General features: G+C 34.1%; 1 protein-coding gene across 4 annotated transcripts in view; it reads right to left on the bottom strand.

Annotated features, from left to right (window-relative positions):
• The window catches only part of TAF4B (TATA-box binding protein associated factor 4b), a 118,882-nt gene that overhangs the window by 72,331 nt on the left and 19,090 nt on the right, over positions 1 to 27,461 (bottom strand). For all 4 annotated transcript variants that reach the window (XR_012498777.2, XM_019741280.3, XM_019741281.3 and 1 more), the window contains 6 exons: positions 23,817 to 23,978; positions 23,592 to 23,714; positions 21,219 to 21,308; positions 16,560 to 17,177; positions 8,699 to 8,831; positions 7,891 to 7,990 (listed from right to left, as the gene is read on the bottom strand). Coding sequence is in view for 3 of the 4 variants with exons in the window: in XM_019741280.3 (XP_019596839.2) it covers positions 7,891 to 7,990; positions 8,699 to 8,831; positions 16,560 to 17,177; positions 21,219 to 21,308; positions 23,592 to 23,714; positions 23,817 to 23,978 (1,226 nt within the window). In the remaining variant the exon portion in view is untranslated. The remainder of the gene's footprint in view (positions 1 to 7,890; positions 7,991 to 8,698; positions 8,832 to 16,559; positions 17,178 to 21,218; positions 21,309 to 23,591; positions 23,715 to 23,816; positions 23,979 to 27,461) is intronic.

Here is a 27,461-nt window from a genome sequence, read left to right as displayed (position 1 = left end):
CTTTGGCTTCAGGCAGTAAGTGGACTAGATTTACTGAGGAGACATTACATGGTATTATAACTAGACCAGCATAAGACATTTTCATTCCAGTGTTGGGTGCACATAAGTTGTCAAAAAGGTGTCAGCAAAAATAAGCAATGAGTACACACACTGTAAAGGCAGAACTGCCTCAGGAGCAAATGCCTGTGGCTAGCACTAGTTCTTGGGCCTCTGTTAGGTGGAGAAATTTTATCTGAGACTGCTGGTTAGTAAGTCAGCTTCCCTAGAACATGGCTAAAGTGGTCTCAAGTCAATAGTTATCCTTGGTTCCTATAAGAAAGTCATAAATCCTCTATGGAGTAAAACAAACCTGATTTGGGCCCTTAGGTTTAATCTGCTTTACCCATCCAATGAAGTTTTAAATTCAACAATTACATTTTTCACTTCTCAATGTCCTATTTTGTTCTTTTTCAAGTCTTTATATTCATTTCTTTATAGATAATTACTTGCCCATTTTTGTGATTCCACATTTTATTTTTAACCATTTTATAACAGCTTTTAATAATGAATATTTGATCATCCAATGTTTGAAGTCATTGGAGTTCCAAATGTGTTGCTGTTTCCCTGTAGTTTAACTCAGGATGACTTTTCTTTACATGTTTTATCTTTGAAAGTGAACACATACATGGATACCAGAAATCAATGGAAAGGCATTTTTAAAGTACTGAAAAGAGAGGGATAAAAACAGTCAGCCCATAATTCTAATCTCACTGCTGACATCATTGTCTACATAAATAACCTAAAATAATCTAAAAATTATCAGAAGAAATTAACAAGGCAATTGGCATACGATTTAAAAAAAATAAACAAACAACCTGCTTTCTATATACTAGAAACAGAAGAGGCAATTACCACAAATATTATTTATAATAGGAATAAAAAGGTGCCTAGGAATAAATACAACAGATAAATGCAACAAATTGTGTGCAACCTATACAAATAAAAATTTATCACTTTATTGCAGTATGTTAAAGAAGGCATATGTAAACGGAGACATAAATCATGTGCGAAGATTGAAGGCTCAAAAATATATAAAAATCAGCTGAAGGACAGTGGACCTACAGGCTCAAGGCCATGCCAATTCAAATTCCAGCAGAGATTTTGGTGGGATTTAAACTGATGTTTAAATTTATACAGAACAGCAAAATCCCAAGAACAGCCAAGGAAATAAGTAAGAGTAGGGGAAAAGGGTATGAACTGCTTTAAAGATGTTCAAAGAACAAAATGAAGATATGGGGAAAGTCAAGAAAATGATGTATGAACAAAATGGAACTACCCTGTTTCTCCGAAAATAAGACCTAGCTGGACAATCAGCTCTAATGTAACTTTTGGAGCAAAAATTAATATAAGAACTGGTATTATATTATATTATATTATACCCGGTTTTACATTATAGAAAAATAAGATCGGGTCTTATATTAATTTTTGCTCCAAAAGATACATTAGAGCTGATTGTCCGACTAGGTCTTATTTTCGGGGAAACACAGTATCAATGAAGAGAGAGAAAACTGAAAAAGAAACCAAAAAGAAATTCTGGAGCTGAAAAGTACAGTGACTGAAATGAAAAATTCACTAGAGGATTCAAAGCAAATTAGAGAAGGCAGAAGAATCAGTGAACTTGCAGATAAGAAAATGGAAATTATTGAGTGTGAAGAACAGAAAGAAAAAAGACTGAAAAGTGAACAAAGCCTACAGGACCTATGGGACACCATCATATGGTCAAACTTATGCATTGTAGGGGTGCCAGAAGTGGAAGAAAGAATATTTAAAGAAATAATGGCTCACAACATTTCAAATTTGAGGATTGATATAAATATAAGCATCTAAGAAGCTTAACGAACTCCAAGTAAGATGAACTCAAAGAGACCCATGATGAGACACATAATAAACTTTCAAAAGACAAAGAGAGAATCTTGAAAGCAGCAAGAGAGAAGTGACTTATCACATACAAGGGAACCTCAATAAGATTCTGAGCAGATTTCTCATCAGAAACTTTGGAGGCTAGAAGTCATGGGCTGATATATTCAAAGTGCTAAAAGAAAAAAAAAAGTCAATCTAGATTCTTGTATCTGGCAAAACTGTCCTCCAAATATAAGGGATAAATAAAGATATTCCCAGATAAACAAAACCTGAGAGTTCAGGTTTTGTTGTACCAGTAGATCTACCTTACAAGAAATGCTCAAGGGAGTCTGGCAGGGTAAAATGAGAGGACACTAGACAGGAACTTGAAGCCACATGAAGAAATTAAAATTTCAATAAAGGTAAATGCATGAGCAATTATAAAAGCTAGTATTATTTTAATAATGGTTTGTAACTCCATTTTTTTGTTTTCTATGACTTTGGAAACACATTAGATAAAGACAATTGTTAGTCTAAAAGCTGGAATTATTGAAACTTTGATTTATAACTCCACATTTTGTTTTCTATAATACATAACCTAAGAGACTAATGCATTTAAAAGACTGTAAGTTTATATTTGGGGGCAGACAAGGTATAAAGATGTAACTCTGACATCAACAACCTAAAAGGATCGGGAAAGAGCAATAAAGGAGCAGAGTTTTTGTACATTATATAGGTTAAGCTAGTATATATCGTGTTTCCCCCAAAGTAAGACCTAACCGGAAAATAAGCCCTAGCATGATTTTTCAGGATGACATCCCCTGAACATAAGCCCTAATGAGTTTTTTGGAGCAAACCTTAATATAAGATCCGGTCTTATTTTTGGGGAAACACGGTAGTCACACGTTGCTTAATGGTAGAGACACATTCTGAGGAACACATCATTAGCTAATTTTGTCATTGTGTGAACATCATAGAGTGTACTTCTACAAACCTAGATGGTACAGCTTACTACACACTGAGGCTATATTGTATAGCCTATTGCTCCTAGACTACAAACCTGTACAGTATGTTACTGTACTAAATACTGTAGATAACTGTAACACAATAGTAAGTGCTTGAACACAGGTTACAGTAAAAATACAGTAAAAAAATATTTTTAAAATGGTACATGTGGATAGGGCACTTACAGTGAATGGAGCATGCAGGACCAGAAGTTGCTCTGGGTGAGTCAATGATTGAGTGGTGAGTGCGACGGTCTAGAACATTACCGTATACACTACTGTAGACTTTATAAACACTGTCTCACTTCCTTTCAACAGGATCAGAAATAGTGCATCAAAGCTGTTAATGCGGCTCCATGAACAGGATGTGGGCTAGACTGACTGAAAATATCGAGGTGAAACTCGCTGAGTAAGGTATACATCACCACAATAGTGACTGTTGGAGGGAGTGAAAGGTGGCCTGAGGCTCAGCAGGAATAAGAAATCAAGATAGAAAGATAAAGGAACATAGGGGATTTGTCATGGCAATGTGGTTTTCGCTATTGCATGTTAGATCAGTGGTCAGATTAAGAAGCTTTGTGGTATTCATAAAAAGGGAAAGTGTTTAACATGGAGAGATTGTACAAGTGAAGATTCATTTTGACTTTGGAAATTTGTTTTTGGTTCCATTGACCCTATCTGGCACAAAGGGCTCTCTCTGGCATTGAACTGATGGAAGAAATAAAACTTACTTATACTTTACATCATTATAACCTGAAAATATTTCCAAAGTATAAGGACAGAGTACTGTCTCCACAACACTACCACAGAAAGCTTTACTGAAGTGGCAGTAGCATTTAATGCTTAAGGTAGCACTTGTAAACCCATGCCTGGTACAAGATCTTATGTCCTCAATAAAAATTTACATTAATGTACTCTGAAGACCATCAAACTAGCTCTGGGAGGGCTGTGGTACCCCCTGAATATGTAGCACTGTGGAAACACGTGTCTGTGCTGAAACAGGTCAGTGGCTGACTGAAATGTAATCTGTGCACTCAAAATTGAGGTGCTCTGAGTGAAAAGAAATCTATTGTCAAACTCCACAATACTGCTCCCAGCAGAGAAAAAAAAAATTCTTCTTGAACCACACTTCCATTTTTTTGAGGAAATTCAGCTCCATTATAATCTTATGGGACCACTGTTGTATATGTGGTCTGCTGCTGATCGAAACATCGTTATGTGGCACATGATTGTAATTTCAAATTACAGTGTTATTTTAGGATGTTAAATGTACTCCCCGTGGTAACCACGAAGAAAATAGCTACAGAATATACACAAAAGGAGAAAAAAATTAAATGCTTCAATACAAAAGACATCAACTAAACACAAAAGGATACAGTAATGTAGGAAATGAGGGACAGAAAAACTATAAGGCTTATAGAATATAGCAAAATGATAAAAGTAAGTCCCTCTTTATCAGTAATTACTTTAAATGTAAATGGAATGAAGTTCCTATTCAAAAAACAGCAATTGGCAGAATGGATAAAAACACATGATCCTAATACCAGGTGTGATAAAAAAATACAGTGACTCTTTAAGTTTAAAAAAAATGTATTACAATAAAAGACACATTGCCATAAATCCCCCTCAAAATACTCTCCCTCGCTTTGAAGACACTTATCCCACCATTCTTGCCACTTTCTGAAGCAGTTCTGGCAGTCTTCTTTCGTGAGTGTCTTTAATTGTGCTATTGTGGCTGCCTTAATGTCCTGAATCAATTCAAAATGTTTACCTTTCATGGTCATTTTGACTTTGGGGAACAGCCAGAAGTTGCACGGTGCCAGATCTGGTGAATAAGGTGGATGAGGAAACACTGTAATGTTTTTATTTGACAGAAATTGCTATACCAGAAGTGTGATACCAGAACCTTTCCCATTGTGATCAAAAAATATGGTGAAAGCTGCTGCCAAGTGCCATTCAACCGAAAGGCTGCGTTCTTCAATATGGGAAATGGCACATCGAACTTTTGTAACAGTGTGTGACAAGTTTCAACTTGTTTGGTGCAGTCAGTTGGGTGTGAGCTACGGTTGAGAGAAGGTGTGATTTAAAGTGTGCTGTAAATCACCCTCCATCATGAGAACACTCCATGTCACACATCGCTTCTGGTATATGGCAATTTCTGTCAAAAACAGCATTACAGCATGTTCTCATCCACCTTATTCACAGGATCTGGCACTGTGTGACTTCTGGCTCTTCCCCAAAGTCAAAATGACCATGAAAGGTAAAGATTTTGAATCAATTCAGGACATTGAGGCAGTCACAACAGCGCAACTCAAGACACTCACAAAAGTGGACTTCCAGAACTGCTTCAGAAAGTGGCAAAAATGATGGGGAAAGTGTGTTCGAAGCGAGGGGGAGTATTTTGAGGGGGACTAACGGCAATATGTCTTTTACTGTAATAATTTTTTATTTATTTAAACATTCACCATACTGTTTGATCACACCTTGTATATATGCTGTCTATAAGAGACTCCCTTTAGATTCAAAACCACAAACAAACTGAACATGAACAGATGGAAAAATATATTCCATGTAAATAGTAACCATAAGAAAACAGGGGTGGCTATACTGTCAGACGTAATTGACTTTAAATCAAAAAAGGTTACAAGAGACAAAGAATATTATCTATTAATAGAAGGTTCAATACAGCAAGAAGATACAATAATTATGAACATTTATACACCTATTAACAGACTAACAAAATGTTTGAAGCAAAAACTGACAGAACTGAAGGGAGAAATACACACTTCTGCAATAGTATTTGCTGATTTCAATACCCCACTCTCAATAATGGATAGGACGAACAGACAAAAGATAAATAAAGATACAGAGGACTTAACACAAAACAAAAAATAAATGTTTTTAATAGACCAGGCTCATCTTATGAGAAGTATGTCGGATAGAATTCTAGATATAAGCAATGCTGACACATCTCTTTTACATCATATAACCAATGTGCCTGATGGATTTTTAGATTTGTCCAGATTCGTTTCATGCAACATTAGCTTGGACTTTATTAGTTTATTTCTAGATATATAAAATTACAGCAATCATACAAAATTCAAATATAAAAATGCTTCTTACATCTTTTGAGAAAAACAGTTCTTCAAAATTATTAAGATTATATATTGTGGATTGTGGAAGTCTGTGTAGTTATAAAGCTACAGTGTGACTTCTTTTATACTATAATAGTTTATAAGGGTGCATATATTCTGCCTGTATATTAGTGATGACACAATTTCAAGGTATCTTTAAATATGTTATTATTTTTATCCTTTAAACATCTGAATGTAGAATATTCACACAATGATCTGTATACAGGAAGTGGCGATTAAAGAATATCAATACAAAAAAAGGACAAACATAAAACTATAACACTTCTAGAACAAAGCATAGGAGAAAAATCTTTGTAACCTTGGGTTACATAAACATTTCTTACATAAAACCTGAAAAGCATAACCTACAAGAGAAAAATTAATGAACTGAACAGCAAAATTAAAAACTTTTACTCTGGGAAAGGCATTGATAAGAGAGTGATAAAACACACCACAAAGAAAGTATTTCCAAATCACGTATGTGGCAAAGGACTTGGATCTTGAATATATAAGGAACTCTAAAACCTCAACCAGAAGAAAACAAATAACTCAGTAAAGAAAAATGGGCAAAAGACTTAAAACACACTTCACAAGGAAGATATAAGGATAACAAATAAGCACAAAAATAGATGCTCAACATCTTTGGTCATTAGGAAAACGCAAATTAAAACCACAATAATAATAGCAACCACTATACACTTATTAAAACGGTAAAAATAAAAACAACTGAAAAAACCAAGCGTTGACAAACTGGAGAGCTTGTGGAAGTCTCATCATTGCTGGTGGAACACAAAATGGTAATCCCTTTGGTAAACAGTTTGATAGTTTCTTAAATACAGATACTCTTGGACTTAACAATCGTGGTGGGGAGGGAAGCACGGGGGCGTTATGTCCCAATAAACCCATCATAAATTGAAAATACCTTAAGTAAAAATGCATTTAATATACCTAACCTACTGAACATCACAGCTTAGCCTAGCCTAACTTACACATGCTCAGAACACTTACATTAGCCTACAGTTGGGCAAAATCATCTCACTACTGCCCAGCATCACAAGAGTATCATAGGGCATATGGCTAGCCCAGGAAATATTCAAAATTCAAATTCCGAAATATGGTTTCTACTGAATACATATAGCTTTTGCACCATTGTAAAGTTGAAAAATCATTAAACTGAACTGTAGTAAATCCAGGACCTTCTATAGTTAACCACATACTTACCTAATGACCCAGACGTCACATACCTAGATATTACTACAGAGAAATGAGAAACTAGTTCACATAAAAATCTGTATGTAAATATTTATAGCAGCTTTATATACAATCATCAAAATCTAGAAACAACCCTACCTAATGTTCATCAATAGAGAAAAGGATAAACAAATTTACACTAATACAACCAATACTTCTCATCAATACAAAGAACAATCTTCTAATATTCAAAAATGACACTGGATATGAATCTCAAAAAATACTGAGTGAGAAAAGTCAGATGCAAAATTGTAGATAATGTAGTTTTTCATTTATGTGAAGTTTAAGAATAGACAAAAATGATCTATGGTGATAAATATATAAATAGTGGCTGCCAGAGGCAGGGGTTGGGGGTAATTGATTTGAAAGGAGCATAAAGGTGATAGATGTGTTCAGCATCTTGATCTGGGTTATGATTACACAGGCATATGTTTGTCAAAATCCATTGAGCTACAGCACACTTAAAATTTGTGCACTTTACTGTTTATAATTTATATTCAATAAAGTACTATTAGTTTTTAAAGGCATTAATATATGTATTTTATAATATTATCTTGTCATTTATTTTTTTTAAATATTACTTCCTTAAACCAAACCAAGTTTTAGCTATTTATTTTCTATACCTGAAAGATGTTGTTCCATTCTCTTTATTTTTCTGAATAGGAGATCCTTGAAGCGACAGAATTTTATTTCCTGGCAGCACAATTTGCTTGAGAACTGAAGCTATAAAAACAAAAGAAAAACGTATGATTAAAAAAAAAAAGCAATCACGTGACATTAGGAATAATTCAGGACAACAGCTTTAAATATACGCAAAATAATCAAAAAGAATTTCAAACTGTCCTAGAACTATGTTTAAATTCAAATATGACAATGAATTTATTCCCTACACAAGAAATCATCTACTAAAATCAAGACCTCCAGTCTTCAAATTGCCTACAGAATCACCAACATCATAAAATTATACAGAAAAGGTCACAAAAACATGTTAATAACATATCATTTATATTGGTAGCTTGTAAAAATACATAAAACTTCTAGATTTTATGTGTAAGATTAATTTCCAAACTTAGAGAAAGAAGTACATTTTAAATAGAAATAAGGCTATAACAAATTTTATAAGTTAAGAACTACTTATTTACTACTGGATTATTTTATCTAATTACAATATCATGAGTGGTGGCTTCTTTTATTCTAAAACAACATATACTCCTAAAAAGTGGCTACGAAGGCATGTAAAGAATGTAATTTAAAAAACAGTGTAAACAGGAAAAAAAAAAAGAGAGCGAATGTAATATAGTTATCTTTCAGTTTTCTCTCGTAGGTCCCAACATAAAAGACCAAATCTCTTTTAATATAACAATAAAAAAGTACAAAACTCCATCGTGTTTCAAACCCAGTGTGATGCGGCGGGGGTGGGTCAGAGTCTACCTGGAGGAAACTGACTGGTAGGTATTGCAGTGCTCACTGGCATCTTCTGTCCAGATTTCTGCATGGTCAGCGCTGAGGAATGAGACAGTGTAGTCACTTGTTTTGCAATGCCTCCTGAAGGCTTCTGGACTACCTGAAGCAATGAGAACTATCATTATAGTCATTCAACCAAACTTGCTTTAGGAAAAGAACAAACTTTCAGTTGTCACAATAGAACAAACAACTGTGGTCATCTAACTGTAAATATACCTTCATCTTAGCATAAGAAAAGCCTACTTAAAATTTAAATTTGTATGTAACAAAATTATCTTTTTCAAAAGCAAAAAACATGACTATCACACACATATTATTATTTAGAGTGAAATTCAAATATACATTACATACTGCCCAATTTAAACCTCCATATGCACCCTATTTTCATTTTTTTAACTTGCAGAAATTTTCAAACATATACAAAAGTAGAAGAAACAATAAAAAGATACATGGTACCATTATTACCCAGCTTGAACACTGATCAATTCTTGACCAATCTTGTTTCTTCTATATCCCTACCCACTTTCCCACCACTTTCAACTATTTTAAAGCAAATCCCAGGCACATCTTTTTGTCTATAAATATATCTCCAAAAGATAAGGCCTTTTAGTGGGCAGTTTTTAAAAAGTATCTGGAAAATGACAATGTTGAAGGCACTCTCCAAGGTAACAAGTTCAAGAAATCCAGAGAGTGAGGGTTGGGGATAAAGGAAGAGAAATTAAGGTAATAGCAGGGCCTTATTTTTAGCTTCAAAGAAGGAAAAACAACAGCAGAGCTTCACTTTTTTCACTTCAAAGAAGAAAAAGTCACCATGTATTTGAGCCAGCCACAGACAGTGAAATATTTATTACTATAAGTCCTTAAACCCATATATGGCTAATATAAACAAGCCAGGAGACAGACTTCTGAACAGAATTTTGGGAGTACAATTTATTCTATACTTCAATTTTTTGTAAATAACATTTAAAATCAAGTGTATATCACTAAACAAAATTAGCTCACAAGAAACTCAAAATGCCCCGATAAATAATCCTATAGGAACTAATGCCCCTAGAGAAGAAACACAAGTTGGAATAAGTCCATTGCCATCATTCTACAAGAACAGACTCTAGAAAAACAGAAAGAACTCTTGAAAGCGAAGATGTATTTCAATAAGTAGAGGTCATACTTATGTATTATCAGATTTAAATTCTACAACGTGATATATATATATATAATATATATATATATATATTCAGAGTCTCATTTATGCATTCAGAAAAGAAACTCAACAAAAACACTCCTGACAACACAGGCTTATTTCCTTACTGTTTACATTTTCTTCCTTGATATCCTTTACTAGGTATTCTTTTCAGTATTTTTATTATGAAAGATAGTAATAAAATATTATTAGAAATTTGATTATGAGTTAGTCTTAATACCATTTTTGATGGGTACTCAAAAATATAACAGCCAGTGGCCTGCCCCTCAGGTGAAAAGGGAGGCAGGACTCCACGCCCCTGGAACTGGGACAGGAGGGGTGTGTGTGTGTGTGTGTGTGTGTGTGTGTGTGTGTGTAGTTGTATACATATATGTATACATATGTGAATGATATGGCATATTTACACATATCACAAAGTGTTGTGCTGGGATCAACAATCTTGAATCCCCATCATTGCTCATCTTAATGACTATAAGACTTGGGGCAGCACATATGCAGCATATTCCTGCACACTTGCCAAACAAAATAAAATATGAGTGAAAAAGTATAATTCATTAGTGTTCTTTCAGAGTAAGTAACATTTAAAACCACAGTATTAGGCATCTTACAGAGACTGAAATTATCTTAGAGGAATGGAAACTGGCCCCAAAAAGGGATATTTTCTTCTACTTGGCAAACAAAAGAGGTATTTTTTTAAAACTTAAGTCCTCTATTTACTTTCCCTCCAGAAAACCACTAGAAAAGAAGACTAGGAAATAGTACGTACCTTACCTTTTTCTCTTGACATATCAAATTCTTATGTTTTATTTGGATTTAACATAAATTAATGTTCTAGTCATTTACAGAAAATACAGGTCTAGAGCCACAAAATATTTCTTACATAAAGAATGTAAAGAATTCTTTATAGGTATGTTTTACATGAATTATGACTTTACATAACTATGATCTAAGATATCTGACATGGAACTTAAATTCCGCAAGGAAAGGAAGCAAAGAAACACAAGTATGGATTAAACAAATAGACTATATAATATAATACTCTGTCTTATATTAATTTTTGCTCCAAAAGACACATTAGAGCTGATTGTCTGGCTAGGTCTTATTTTCAGGGAGACACGGTAGAATCAAGGGTAATTATCTCCTCTAATTTCTATATAATATTCAATGTGTGTTTACCGGCAGGCACTACCCAAGGCTGAGTTCTAGAAAACAGAGGGCCCTAACTAAACAAAAACTGTAGCATAAAATCAGAAAATACCTGTTGGTTGCCAACTATTTCTCAGGAACAGCCAATGTGTTCCTTATCTTCTGGGACAATGGCATACTCTACTAAATGCCAGCACTTCAATATGCCCACATTCAGCCTCAGAATACCTCTTAACACGCAGCTCAAGTAAAATCCTACAGTGGCAGGTGAAATTTATTTGCCATGCCCAATCTAGATTAAAATTTAACTTTGGTAAAACTCAGAATATGCTGTTTCTTTCATTTAAAGAGCCTTCCAAATACTTTTAAAAATTTCCTCACATGAAATTTTAATTACATTACCATCTTTTGTAGGAATTAGTAAATGTTGCTTTAAATGGAAAACCTATAAATTTCTGTTAAAAAAAATTTTAATGTGCTTACTGTCTGATTTGATTTATATGAAGTTCTAGAACAAGCAAAACTAATCTGTGGGAAAAAATGATCAGAAGAGTCGTTACTTCTGCAGGGATGGGGGTAGGGACTGACTGGGAAGGGACACAGGGAATTTCAAGGTAATAGCAACATTCTATATCTTGGTAGGCGGTTTGAGTTATTCAGAAGTATTCACTGTCAAAATTTATACAATGATTCATTTAAAATTTGTGTATGTCATTGCATGTAAATTTCAGCTAAAAACAAAAAACAAATAATGAACTGTAGTTAATAATGTGCATGTTTAATTATTTAGGAAGGAGTCTTTGAAATGCATCAAAACATTATGATTGATAGCTGGATAAATACATGATAAATCAAGTATACTAACTGTAAACAGAATCTAGGTGGTTGCTATACGAGTGTTCACTCTAAACTTTGTTATGTTAGAAAATTTTCATAATAAAGTATTTTCTTGAATAATTCAAAACTAAGACATATACATGACATATACATATTATCTCCAAATAGATTATTTTCTATAAATTCTAATGAACGCTTACCTAACTAAAAAAGTACATATATTCCTCAAGTAAATTTAAATGAACTAGCATTAAACTATAATAGTAAAACTATTACTATATAAAACTCTGATTAAATTATGGTCCATGAAGAATTTTCCATGTAAACCCTAACTACATATGGTAAATAAAGGGTAGGCTTTACTTGAATTCAACCTCTTTCTTCACCAAACCTTTCGTTAGTCCTATTTAAGAGATTACAATTAACAACTGAATTCTATCTTTCCTCTCAGTTTTAACACAATACAAAAAAAAAAAAAAAGAAAAAAGACAAACTGCTTAAGTCTGGATACTAATAGGTTATTCCAGTATCAAACTGAGAGCCAGTAAAACAACCAATGATCCTTGTTTTTTTCCATACTCAATTTTTATTTCCACTTATCTAACAAAAACGCTGGCCACCAGCATAATCAGAGACTAAAATTTATACCTTGAAAATACTTCTCTCTATCCAGTGCAAACTGAAGTCAGAGATAATTAACTGAGCTAAATCTCACAGAGTACTTCATATAAAAACATATTTGTTGAAAATTCTTTAATGGTTACCCATACTTCAAAATAATTAGGTACAAGAAAAAAAATATGATGCAACAACAAAAACTTTTTTCTAATATTCTTGGTTGATTTATTTTAAGGGATCAGTTTTACTTCAATATAATGGAATGGAAAATTGCCATGTTAATAATGCTCTAATAATTAGTATTTGTTTTTGTCTTATACCCACAGAACAGTAATATTTGGAGAATTATTGCTGAACACACTTGGCTACTTATTTATCAAATGTCTACAATTCTATTAAAGAAGAAAAGTGAGTAATAGAGTCACTTGGAGGGAAAATATATGTATATATACATATATATGTAAATATATACATATATTTATATATATATTTGAAATGAGGAAATATCTATGACAATATTAAAACTCCCTGCCCTAATTCCAAGTATAAATTATTCTTAAAGATATTCAAGTGATAGATATATAAATATAAGATTACTAAGAGTAATAATATTCAATGTACTCTCTAAAATTGTCAGCCTTTTATCCAAAAACAGAGACCAAGAATTTTGAATTAACATTTTCATTCAGGAATTTTATTCACATATTATGGGTTTGAGAGGCTTATTGTTTAATTTTTATGTGGTAAATTAGTTATTAAAATTTACCAAAATTTAATTTAAAAAGTGATCAAATTAAAATTTAACTTTTCTAAATTAAATTAGTTTTGCTAATTAAGTTTAATTTTAATTAAGATGATAGTCTTTAAATTAAATTTAGCTTTTGCTCAATTATGAGTGAAAGGTTTGTTTACAAATATTCTAAGAAAACTTTTAAGCACTGATACTCCCGAAAGCTTCTACTTAATTGTCACCAGTAGACTATACAATTCCTTCATTTTCTTTCCTTAACTTTCAAACAAAGGTGAAAACGTAAAAACATTTTGTTGGAGTGTATAAAATCATATAACAACACCTACACCAGAATTGATAGATAACCAACAAGATTCACCATTCAGAAGAACTAGATTCTTAGATGAAATCCCAGGAACTACTGATTAAGTCCATAGTTCAACATTTTAGGACCAAAATATACAAACACTGAACTATTGGTACAAACTAAAAAACTTATACCTGAAAAAACGGTTAGCAATTCTAGTTAATTTACTTGATGAGAGCTTTAGCAGATCCCCAGAGAATAACATACACTAATCAATGATGACATGCAGTGATAAATCTAAACTAAGTAAAGTGGAGAGGGTCTCTTTAATCTGAAATAAAAATGCATAATTTCATAAAATAGTAATTGTACAAAACCTAAACCCTGAAATAGGATCCTTATAACTTCAAAGTGTGATATTTAAAACATCTCATCCAAAAGGCAGGAAATCTATATAATTCTTCATAAAAACTAGCACCAACTAGAATAAAGTATTAAGAGGGAATTTTTACATCAATTATTAAAGGATATAACTTTCATGATTAATTATTAAAGGAAATAAATTACACAAAATTTAAATCTAACGTTAAACAAGATAGGCATACTTGTATTCTTCAGACCATTTGTGGAGACTGAATCCTGAGTTGAAGACACCACAGATTTGATCCAGTGTGGCAATTTCCATATTTTAAATAATTATTTTCCATAATTCTTCTAAGGTGCATTGAATACTTATGTTTCTAGCACCCTGAGTGTTTCCCTGCTCACTTAAATGTAGGATTACATTGGACTATGGTTTATGATGGACTCACTGATGATGTTCTTAAATTGCTGAAGAAATATTAATTCAAATTTGAGTAATATTCATTTTCTAAATTAGTTGATTTGAAAGAATGTCCTAGTTCAATACTGTCTGTGTCATTACCATACAGAATAGCTTATGCTGTTTTGTGCCCCAGGTAAAAATCTGTTGTAAAACAGATTACAATGCATCTTCAGTGTCTGGCTGCTCTGGTTTTTGCCATTTTAAATAGGAAAGTATTAATAATGACACTAAATTTGTTGACTAAAATTGAAATAAAGGTCAAACAAGAAAGCAGAGTGCACAAGTAAAATTATTCTACATTCTTTTAAGAATGAAAGAAGTTTAAAAAAATCCCTAAACCTTAACCATTTGATTTTGTTACATTTTTTCTTGACCAAAATTGTTTCATGTATAACAAGTCAAACCTACAAAACGTAAATGCTGGATAGTCAATGTCAAGATATTATAACCAGGTAGTTTTCTGTTTCAGGATACTCCAGAAACCTGTAAGTTCTTGCCATGAGCACCATAACTTAAATGGAAAGGCACTGGGTTCTGGTCTGAAATTCATTACTTACTGAGTGCCACTGGATGAGTCACTTAAAATTTCCAGACTCACAGTTTTCTCCCTGCATTTTCAGCATCAAAAAATTATTTTAAAATCACAGCGCATACATGACATGCTTTTAAACCTCTATGTAGCTATAAAGCATTATTTCACTTCAGGGACCAATAGGCTATAGATGTTCAATAAAGATTAACACTGATTCAACAATCATCTATGACCCAGAAAAAGGATTTCGATTCTGTTCAGTGCTACCAAAAAGAGGCCTTTCCTTGGGGCAATTACTCTGTTCCAGTGGTTCCCAAACCTGGCTGCTCAGACTGATGTTTACGAATCACTACTTCTAAAAAGGTTTCATCTCTGAGATTAAATTCAGACACCTAAGAGAAAGTCTGCAAGGCAGATACATTTCTCCATTTGAAAATTAGACCCAGAGTAGGAAGGGATGAAAAAAGGTTAGCACCCAGGAAATGACTATTACTTCCTACCTACCAAAAAGTTTGACAACTATTTAAATTGATCTTTCCCCTTCCATTCTGCTCCCAAAGCTGCCCTCTGCCTCAAAGACAATCATCCACAAACGTTAACCTCTTCTCCTGATCACACAAACAAGGCTGGGAAGTTAAGTTAGATTTTATTATTCCAAAAAGCAGAATAAATTAAAACAAAGAGATTCAAAACACAGCCTTTAACACAAAGATTTACAAAAGAGAGCAAGGGCAATCACCAAAAATAAAAAAAACAGGCATCTCTGTTATAGTATAAGATAGGGAAGAGCGACACTAAAAAAACCGTGATTTTTAATTAACGCACCATGTACAATCTCATACAGGTTAACAACACTTTCATAGTCTTCTGACAAAATTTGTCTTGAATGAAAAATTAAGTCAAATGTTCTAAACACTAATCAGTAAACAGCTAAGATTTCTTTCTCCCAAGAACCTCCCAACCTACCAAATTTAGGAAACACGTCAACTCCCTTCACTATCTTCCTGTCCCCTCAGCATATTGTTTTTAAAGAAATCTTACCATAACATCACCTATGTAATAACCCTACCAAAAATATTTCACCTGAATCTAACCTTGAAACAATCAGAGAAAACAAAATAAAGAACATTCTGCAAAACAACTAGCCTGGGCACTTAAAATATAACATAATGAGCAACCACAAAAGGGTAGGGGGCTGTTCTAGATTAAAGGAGCCTAAAGAGAAATGACAAGTAAATGTAATATGCAATCCTTTATTAGAAACAACATCAGAAAAAAAAATAGCTATAAAGGACATTGTTAGGAAAACTGGGGAATTACATATTGTACCAATATTAACTTCCCCTGTGGGATAAGTATGTTGTGGTTACATTAAAAAAAAAAAAATCCTTTTCCCTAAGAGATACACAGTATGTAACAGTGCAATGTCACGATTTCTGCAACCAACTCTCAAATGGGTCAGGAAAAAATTCTGTGTTTGTATATGTGAATACAGAGAGGGAGAGACCAGTTAACGACCGGTCAAACTTGGTCAAGGGTACACAAGGGCTTGTTTTACTAGTCTTGCCAGTTTTCTGAATGTTTCAAATTTAAAAAATAAAAAGTTGAGGAAGAAATAAAATGTTACTCACTAGTTGTTTGACTTTAACTGCCTGTGGAATACCAGCTGGTTGTGAAAGAACGGGACCCGGCTGTGTAAGTTTGATTTGGACTGGAGTGCCAATGACAGGCTTATCAGATGTGGTCCCAGCAGAAGTAACCACAGGTTTCACAGACGGAACACAAATAGCTGCTGCTGAAGTTTCTCCAAAAGTTACCGATGGAAGGGCCAGTGTCACTGCTGCCCCAGAGACAATTGGTTTTTCAGGTTGAAGTGAGACTGCTGTAACTGTATTTTGTATGGATGACACAAGCGGTTTCGGAGTCTGAAGCAAAACAGTTCCAGCTGTTGTTCCTCCTGGTACAGCGGCAGGACTCACAGAATGAAGTGTCATAACTCCAGTTTTTGCTCCCCCTGGACCAGCAAGTGGATTCAGAGTTTGCACTGACACAGGTCTGGGTGTTGTTGCTCCGGAAACAAGGATGGGCTTTTCAGACTGGACTGAGGAAACTGTGGGTGTCACCACAGAAGTTGTTACTGGTGTGGTACAGGTAGTAGTAATGACTACTTCGCTAGAAGTCTGCTGAACACACTGCTGAATAAAACTCTGGGAGTTAGGCATGAGTTGTCGTAAGGCACTCACACTTTTCTAGAAGTGGGAGGAAAAACAAAACCACTGATAACTAAACAAATTAGCTACTAGTAAGAAAGAACTACTTTGTACTTCATATCTTTACAACATAAAATAATTCTAAAGTATATCAAATGTTTCAGTTGAGGAAATCTAGTATCACATTTATTATTTGTATCTTGTCAATAGCCAAGATATAATCAACTTAAAGCCCAAAGTGCTTTACTTTTTCAATATGAAATTATTATGTCTCGGTATTAAACTTATTTTGTATACCTAAAATCAGTTTGTTAAAATACAACACTGTTTCATACTGTTTGTATGCATTTAACCCCATAATAGATCACTAACAACTTCAGTATCTATAAATTTGTTTATACAACAGCAGACTAAAATAAAGCTTTTTAAAAATAACTTTCAAACTTTTGATAGAAATAGTCTTCACATCAAAATGAAGCTAATACAAACAAGGTCAATTTTCTTTTTTTTTAATTTTTCATAATTTATTTATATTTATACATGCATAATACAACATATTTAATAAAACCTAAAATTCAAAGAAACTAATTATTTATTAAACTAAATAACTCTTCTTTAAAAACTAGATAAGCATTCTTTTCCTAATAAAGTGACGTCTAAATGTAAATATTGACAGGAGGCCTATTCATTTTATAATAAGAGGAAGATACTACTTAACCTGTAAAATTTATCTAAACACAATTATCTTATTTTTTGTTATTATGTTTTATTTTCTTTATTAAATTTATTGGGGTGACAATGGTTAGTAAAGTTACACAGGTTTCAAGTATACATTTCTAGAATACATCATCTATGAGGTGTGATAAAAAACTATGGTAATATTTAAATAAAAAAAGATTATTACAGTAAAAGACACATTGCCATTAATCCCCCTCAAAATATTCCCCCTCGCTTCAAACATACTCATCCCATCGTTTTCGCCACTTTCAGAAGCAGTTCTGTAAGTCCTCTTTCGTGAGTGTCTTTCATTGTGCTATCACAGCTGCCTCGATGTTGTGAATGGATTCAAAACGTTTACCTTTCATGACCATTTTGACTTTGAAGAGCCAGAAGTCATGCGGTGCCAGATCTGGTGAATAAAGTGAACGAGGACACAGCATAATGTTTTTATTTGACAGAAATTGCCATACCAGAAGCGATGTGTGACTTGGAACCTTTCAGTTGTGGTCACAAAATACAGTGAATGCTGCTGCTGAGTGCCATCCAATGGAAAGGCAGGGATCTTTAATATGGGAAGCAGCGCTTCGAACCTTAGTAACAGTGAGTATAACAAGTTTCAACTTGTTTGTTGCAGTCAGTCGGGTGTGAGCTATGATTGAGAGGTGTGTTTTAAAGTGTGCTATAAATCATGGACCACGAACAACGTATTAATATGAAATGGGCAAATGGTTTAATCCTCCATCATGACAATGCTCCCTGTCACACGTTGCTTCTGGTATGGCAATTTCTGTCAAGTAAAAACATTACAGTGTATCCTCAATCACCTTATTCACCAGATCTGGCACCGTGCAACTTCTGGCTCTGCCCCAAAGTAAAAAATGATTCAGGACATCAAGGCAGCCACAACTGCGCAACTAAAGACACTCATGAAAGAGGACTTCCAGAACTGCTTCAGAAAGTGGCAAGAACAATGGAATAAGTGTGTTCGAAGCGAGGGGGAGTATTTTGTGGGGGATTAATGGCAACTTTTACTGCAACAAATTTATAAAAGTATCTAGCATATACCTTTTCTGCAATAATTTTTTTTAATTTAAACATTCACTGTATTATTTGATCACACCTCATATATATCACATTGTGTGCTTACCATCCAGAGTCAGTTCTCCTTCCATCACCATATATTTGACCCCCTTTACTGTCTTCTATGCTCCCCCTTCCCTTTATCTTCTGTTGACCACTAAAATGTTGTCTGTGTCTATGAGTTTTTGTTTGTTTGTCTAAAACATGGTCAATTTTCTTAATTAAGCTAAAACACTTTCTGGGTGGATTTTAAGTTAGTATTTAATCTTTGTATCCTGCTGAAAGAGTTAGAGAGTTCAAACTAAAAAGTAGAAGGTTCTGCCTTTTCATCCCTGGGGTTTTGTTTGTATTTTGAGTTAAGAAAAAATGATGGAACAGCAGGTAGACAGATTATCTTTTTGTGAGTTCATGGGCTATTTTGAAACATTTTCTTGTTTTGACACTTATTCAGTCAGACCACCTTTATGTAACAGGCAAATGAGAACTATTGTTCCTCTTCCTTTCTTTTTTTTAATTAAAAGAGATTGATAAAATTCTTATACGAAGAGGTTTTCCAATAGATATAAATATAATAACAAAGGAAAATAAGAATGTCTCTAATAATCTTTTTCCAGACTTTAAAAATGATAGCAAATAAACTGCTTTGGAAACACATGACAAATGAAGTGATTTGATTAAATTTAAGCTAGAAATCTAAGATGAGGGAGTCCTGAGAAAAACACAATTGGAAAGAAATGTTGAAGTAATAAGATGTAAAGAGGCAACATTAAAAAAATGTAAGTCTAAATTACCTCTTGATCACCTGGCCAAAGTTAAGCTTAAAGGCGAAATCCCTGATCCCTATGCACTATCCAATCCCCAAAAGTTTTCAAGAATGAGAAAAAGAAATTCTCAAGAAAATTGCATAAGGCTTAACAGGTCCTTAGAAAACAGATACAAAGTGCAAATACTTCACGGTAATATTTAATAACTTAAAGGTAATGTTATCTACAAAGTAAAATCAAATAGGCTGGACCTGTGAGTTTGATCAAAAGTCAGTCAACTGAAACAGTTTTCTCATCTCCAAAATGGAAAATAATGTTTAGCACCTATTCTCAAAAGAGTGACATGAAAATTAAGTGCAAATGATACAAATTAAAAGTAAAGTATCGAGCAAAGAATCAGACACACAGTAGGTGCTTACTAATTTCCCTCCTTCTTCCCCATGTTGTCTCCAGTAAGTATGAAATAAACTCAAGAGTTGTCAGTGTAATGTAGAGCACCTATGGCTCACAGAACCTTTGCACTGAAAGGGACCCAAGGAAGAATTGCCTCAAACTTCTCAATCAAGAGGGTCATCTGAAAACAGGGCACTAGTCATTTGATGTTAGGTATTACGCTGGCCCTTCAACCTTCCCTTTCCCAGACTAAGTCTTCTCTGGCTAAAACAGTCTCAGTTTCTTCAGCCACACTTAATATCCCACGATTGGCACCCTCCTAATCAACTTGGTTAACCACCTACAGAGAGTTTCCACTATTTTAATATTCTTTTGAAAATGTGGTACCCCATCTCCCTTCCCACTCTTTTTTCATGAGACAACCAAAAGGAGTCTTCCACTATGAACCCTCTTTCATCTCCCCTACACAATTAAGGCAAATTTTTCTAAAGGTAACTCCTCATTCCATTATTTTAAAATTTATAGTATGAGTCTTTGGTTCACTATAGTCCCAGGTCTTTAATGACTATAAATTTCAATTCAATTCCTTTCCAGTGTCCGAGTATCCAAATATATATATATATTTTAGTCGGTCAAACCAAGCTTTTGTTATTAAAGTCATTGTTCTCCATCAAAATTCTATTTAATTAAATAAATCTTAAAGAATATGCCTGCTAATAATATAAATTAAATTTCTTAAATAATAGCCTTTCCACTAAATTTGACACTATGTGGTTTATTACTTCTAAGAGAATACGAGTCATTACGACAAAGAAGGCCTTATTTTAAAAATGTTATGAATCTTTGCATACATCTTATGTTAAGAATCTTTGCATACACAAGCATTAAAAAATATAATCAAGTTATATTCATAAATGAGATGTTACTTCTGTTTTCCCAATGTTACAATCAAAAGAACATGGACTATCAACGTGATTTACAGATTATAACGACACTGAGAGGTTTCTCCTACATTGTTAGTTATCTTCACATTAAATTGCTATCATGCTGAAACATTCAGGTTTTAAATTATTTTCAAGTAATCTAATCCAAAGAATTTCTTGAAAGTAACACATAACTCTACCTTAAGAAAAGGAACTAGGTGAGGCTGCGGTGAAGACTTGAGTTCAACATACAGTTGTCTAGTAAATTCTTCTGCTTCGATTTTTGCATCCTGAGGATGGGAGAAACAAAAACACTTTTAGGTCTACAAATATCTTAAGAGAAACAATGTATAATTCATGATTGTAGACATAACAAGCTTTGCACAGTGGGGGCATTTTTTTTATGTCACTTGTGAATGAATAAACATAAACAACAGAGATGTTTGTTCACACAGAACACAATGAAGGGATGATTTTTTTTAAGATCCCAGTAAGCAAAGTAAGTAGCGCTAACACCCTGAATGAGGATATTACAGTCTGTTAAGAACAATTAAGTTGAAGACATAGGAATCCTAAATTTCTTAAGGTAGAGAACAGGAAGTTATTTGGTTTGGGAGCCTTCGTTTTTTTGTTTGTTTTGCTTTTTCCACTTTGAAATTACCTTAACCAAGGTAAGACTATATTTTTAGAATGCTATTGTAAGACCCTAAGGTATACTATTTAGAATGTTATTGTAGGCCATAAGATAAACTACTTTTCTAAAGGACTTAAGAACCTTTCTATATTGCCCTACAATCCAAGCATTTAAGGGATCTATGAGGTCTACATTATTGTCACATTAATACTAAAAAAAATTTTTTGCCTTTTTCACTGTGCTGAGGTTTGTTCTGATGGTACGAAAGTAATAGTAAAGATGCTGTCAAGAAAGGTAATGGCAACAAATTGAAATAGTTGTTATTGTATTTTACATCACTATGCACTTGTGGTAAAAAACAAAAATAGAGCCAGTTTCACTTTAAAATGTCCTAGTGAAGCAGTAAAAATTAATTTTCCTAAATCTCAACACTTCAGTAGACATCTTTTTAATATTGTTTATAACAAAACATGAACCACACATGGAACATTTCTGCTGCAAATCAAATTAAGAAACTCAAGGAAAAGCACTTTGTTATTGAGTTGCTAGCTGAACTAGCTTCTTTTTTTTCATTTACTGGTAAGAATGTCAAACCAACTGTGCTGATTTAGAAGACTTGGGTATTTGATAGGCATTTTATCGAAAAGAAGAAGAAAAAATAGGCTGTCACTGGAAAACACATCACATCACATTCTTTGTACTTAGTACTTAGAAACTTTTTAATGTTTTCTTGGATACACGTTCCTTCCCATATCATTCCTCTTAATCCAGAGTATTCCATCTTAGAGAAACAAGTCACCAGATCTCCTTTAAAAACTAACATACCTTGAAAATGGAAGACCAAAAGCTCAATGTTTACTTAAAAAAGCTCAAAAGATAAAAACTTATTTATATGACTTATAATTTTAAATATGTAAAAGTTTTCCCAAATAGAAAACTATTTCAAATGTGCTCTATTGCTAATAAATTATAGGAAGCATTAAAAAAAAGTAGTAAAGAAGGTATTTTAATATTTATAAACTATGCTTGTTTTCCTGTACACTATTTGAAACACAGTTAACCCCTGAGCAATGCAGGGACAGTGGCACCAACTGCTGTGCAGTGGAAAATCTGCACATAACTTTTGATTCTTCAGTCAGCCCTCGGCATCCTTGGGTTCAACCAACCAAGGATCTAAGTGGACCTGCACAGTTCAAATCTGTGTTGTTCAAGGGTCAACTGTAGTGTCAATGTCTTCTGCTAGGGAAAAAGTAACCATTTTTATACGAAAATACATGAAAATTCTCATTAGATAGCCAGAGAAGTATGTAGATTTTAGCAATTCAAAATATCCAAAATTATATTTGTCTGCTACATCCTCAGCATAGTTCTTAAGCATATAATATGCAATATTTGCTAATTTCCACCTTCATCCGCTTTGTAATGTATCTAAACATTTTACCTGAAAGAAGATAGAAGAAATCAAGGATGTGTAATTTGGTAGCTAAAAGACACAGCATCATGATACTTAAATAAACCTCAAAGGTCATCACATTTATTCTTCTCATCTTATAGAGAAGGAAACTGAGACCTAAGGAAGTTAATTCCACAGGTCCCAAAGTTTATTGTTTGGACATAGAAAACTCAATTTTATTATCTGTTGACAGTCTGACTTTCTGGTACTTACAATTTGAATATCAACTTTTTATTTGACCAGTCAACCTTCTCTCCAAGGCTCTTTTTAGGCTAAGGGAAGCAGGACTGGCATATAGAAAGTAATATACTATAATAGATTTACTTGCCTAAGATTTATAATCATAACAAAGCTTTCAAGAAGCAAAAGCAAAGTGTATCAAAAAAATCCATTTAAAATAAACCTCACTTTAAAACATTTATTTCCCATTTAAAACATGCTCTATGAATTCTTACAGAGCTTGCAAGATTTCATAGTACTAATTACCAAAAGTTGTTCCACCAGTTTCTTCACATTCTGCCCCATTTCTGGGGACTGTGATCCACTACATGCTAGTTTTATTAACATTGCAAGGAAGTTCTTACATTTCTTCACATTTTCAAGCATCATCTAAATAAAGAAATAGAAACAAACACAAACGTTAGCTAGAAAATAGAATCCAAGAAAATTTGTAAAGAGCTGCATTTATGTAAGGTACTGGTGACAGCTTACCGGAGAAAGATTAGTCTGAGAAGTTACTGAGTTCTCTGCTTTGAGATTGGGCTCATCTGCGGGGCCGGGTGGTGCTCCCAAACTTGAAGGCTTCAGGGTAGTTACAGTATTCAACGGCTTCACAGAAGTAACTGTGACAACATTGGTTGGCACAGCCACAGGCTGAAATTAAAAGTATATATTTAAATATGTATTACTATGATACGTATGATAGTGGGTGCCTCATCTCACATTTACCAGATTACAACAGATCTTAAAATCTTTGCTTTCATGTTATGCTCTACCTAGTCTAAAGCAATGTAACACAGTTATAAAAGCTCTGGACTCTTGCAAATCTGGGTTTTAGTCTCATCTACCTACCTACTAAGTGTTGACCTTAGACAAGTTACTTAATGCTGCTAACCCTCTGATTCCTATAAATAAAAAACAAGGATAGCAATGGTACCTACTATCCTAGGTTGTTTGTGAAATACAGTGCCAAGCACAAAAAATATTACTACTTCTCTAAAAACGATGTGAAATAATAAGCCTCTATATGAAAATATAGCATTTCCTGCCTGTCCTGTAATTTTCTTAAGCATAAAGCAGAGATTTACTGGTCATCTTATATTCAGATAAGATGCTTTTATGTAGACTATAAGAGTATGCACTATAAATATTACAAAAGTGACATCTCATTTTCAGACTGCAGAGTTTCAGTTGCTTCTTCCACACTGTATTGAAATGAGGTGTGATTATAGCACCACCTGCAGGATAAAAAGTTTCATACAAGAAATCACAAATCAGATAGTAATTTAGACAACCATATTGAAATAAATCAACAATCTTATTTTAAAGACAGACACTAAAAGTTAGAACATGAGTAAAGTTTGGAGGTGGGAGAGAGAACAGTATTTGCAATTCACACAGAAAAGTGAACACTGCATCATTATTTTAATTTAAATGCTTGTGTTCTATAGGCGTATAGCCCAAAAAGTCAAGTTACCATCATCTTCAAGAAAATTGCCTTTTGTAATAGTCAAGATGGGTGAATCTGAATGTACACCCAAATTTCCCACTTTAGAAAAACTGGAGTTTGTATTAGACAAGAATGTTTTAAGGGTAAAAATGGGAAGGAAATTAAACACACTGATTGATGATGATTAGAACTAATGAAGAAATATCAAGCAAAAAAAGGTACAGTAAAAAATTGCACCTAAATTAGTATAATTTTATTAAGTATGAACAGATCTCAAAGGCAACAATAAAAATGATGTCTGCCTTCTATTCCTATCCTTAGTCCTGTTCTCCAAGGACAACTACTGTGCAGTTTCCTCTGGGTCCTTATGGAGATTTTCTAATAAACTTGTTTAGGTTTATGTACAGTAAATAAATACTCTTTCTTCAATGAGTCTATTTTATGTTCAGTCATTCACTCTTTGTGCCACTAATTTACAAAACTGTAATCTGGAACGTTAGCTGGTATGATCACCTTTCAGTATCAGTGAGAAGCATTCCTCAGGGGAGTTTTGCTCCTCTCCCTTATGAAGCAAAATAAGCCCCAACGAAATATGAGTTCAGGAAAAGTGTCCTAAATATTTGTGAGCAGAGGGAGTACTTATGGCATTTCTACTCTCCTTGTCAATATTTAATTCTGTCTGCAGTACAAAATATGTCCTTCATAACCTTACCTTACCACATACATGTACTTTCCATGCCAATTCCAACCTCTTAAAAGGCACGAAGGGGTACCTAAGCCCAGTCATCTACGTAATCTCACTGAAGTAATGAAGGACTATCTTAAACTCAACTGAAACTCTGCCTTAGACTAGATATAGACCAGCCAATGGTACTTCTATGCTTTGCAAGACTGCACTGGCACTGACTAGGCATGTCTGGGAGACAGGAGAGAAAAGAGCTGGGACAGATGAGAAATAATCTGAGAAAATTAGTTATTAGATAGAGCCAGTAAAATGAGCTGCATGAAATTTAGCAGGCTAAATTGCATTTCGAGAAGGATCATTTTCTATACCTGTTGGAAAGAGCAATCAACTTCGGGTTTATTCATATGTAATTAGAAATACTAATTCCAAATGCAATCATTTGGGCCGGCCCGGTGGCTCAGGCGGTTAGAGCTCCATGCTCCTAACTCCAAAGGCTGCTGGTTCGATTCCCACATGGGCCAGTGGGCTCTCAACCACAAGGCTGCCGGTTCAACTCCTCGAGTCCCGCAAGGGATAGTGGGCTTTGCCCCCTGCAACTAAGATTGAACACGGCACCTTGAGCTGAGATGCCACTGAGCTCCCGGATGGCTCAGTTGGTTGGAGTGCGTCCTCTCAACCACAAGGTTGCCGGTTCGACTCCCACAAGGGATGTTGGGCTGCGCCCTCTGCAACTAGCAACGACAACTGGACCTGGAGCTGAGCTGCGCCCTCCACAACTAAGATTGAAAGAACAACAACTTGACTTGGAAAAAAAAAGTCCTGGAAGTACACAATGTTCCCCAATAAAGTCCTGTTTCCCTTCCCCAATAAAATCCTCATAAAAAAAGAAAAATCCTCATAAAATAAAAAAAAAACAAATGCAATCATTTGCGCATTATATTCCAACCTAACAATGGGCCAGGCTATGTCTTCATCATCAAATACAACATAATGTGGAACAAAGATTTCAGACTAGTTCCTGGGTTATACAGCCATTTAAAATAAATTTCAATACCTATTAATAGGAAAACACAAAATTTCTTAACACATTCACATTTGCCTTTATAGTCAAAATAGTCAAATACAAAAATTCTATCTTTTCTCATTTCCAAGTTCTAGCTCTTTATTTCCAAGAAATGCCTCAAACTGAGATGCTTTACCCCTCAAAATGGACACAGATATTATTCATTAACTTTACTGCTTAATAATATCTACTACTTTAGCCTACTACTGAGGAAGAGCCCAGCTAATATGCATCGATCTAAATTAGGTTATAAACAATCCACATGGAAATATCAATGGTAGACTTATACATGAAAAAATAATCAAAGGAAAAGAACTAATCTAGATATACCATTTTAGAACAACTATAAGTACTAAATCTTTGAGAAACAGATCCAATGAAAAAACTGATATACTCAAAGTACTGCTGAAGTGATAAAAACCTTTCATAAAATAACAAAATTATATTGTAAACTCTTATTATAACTTCCTATTTTCCTAATGCCTCAGCATCCCCATAAACAGGCTCTAAGCACCCCATCCAGGAGACCAGATGCACTGGTGTAATAAGGTTGGTCCCTGCTACAGGTTCCCCTTCCTGCCCTCCCAACTGTGACCTAGTGACATTCAAACACACAAATGAAATCCCCTTGCCCTTTTGCTGGTGTACTCCACACAATTAAGCCTTCAATTAAGGTACTTGCCCCTGAGTCCTCACTCTCTGTCAGCTCCCCACCTATTTGGTTAAGCCCCTCATGTGGCCCCCTGAATGGCAGGCCATGCCTCCCTCTTCTAGGATCTGTGAGTCTCTTCCAGTTTCACACACTTCTCCATGGTATTATTCTGCATCTACATATGATCTTCAAAGAACCCCATTCTAAAGAACATAATTGTTTCTTACAACACAATAGTAGATACCAGTAGGCGTAAGTTCATACCTTTTAGCCCAATAATCTCCTTA

Source organism: Rhinolophus sinicus, chromosome 4, assembly GCF_057876585.1.
Source record: "Rhinolophus sinicus isolate RSI-liver-muscle chromosome 4, RSI-T2T, whole genome shotgun sequence".
Taxonomy (NCBI): domain Eukaryota; kingdom Metazoa; phylum Chordata; class Mammalia; order Chiroptera; family Rhinolophidae; genus Rhinolophus; species Rhinolophus sinicus.
The sequence above is the reverse complement of the archived record's forward strand: the minus strand, read 5'-3'. Positions and strand labels throughout refer to the sequence as shown.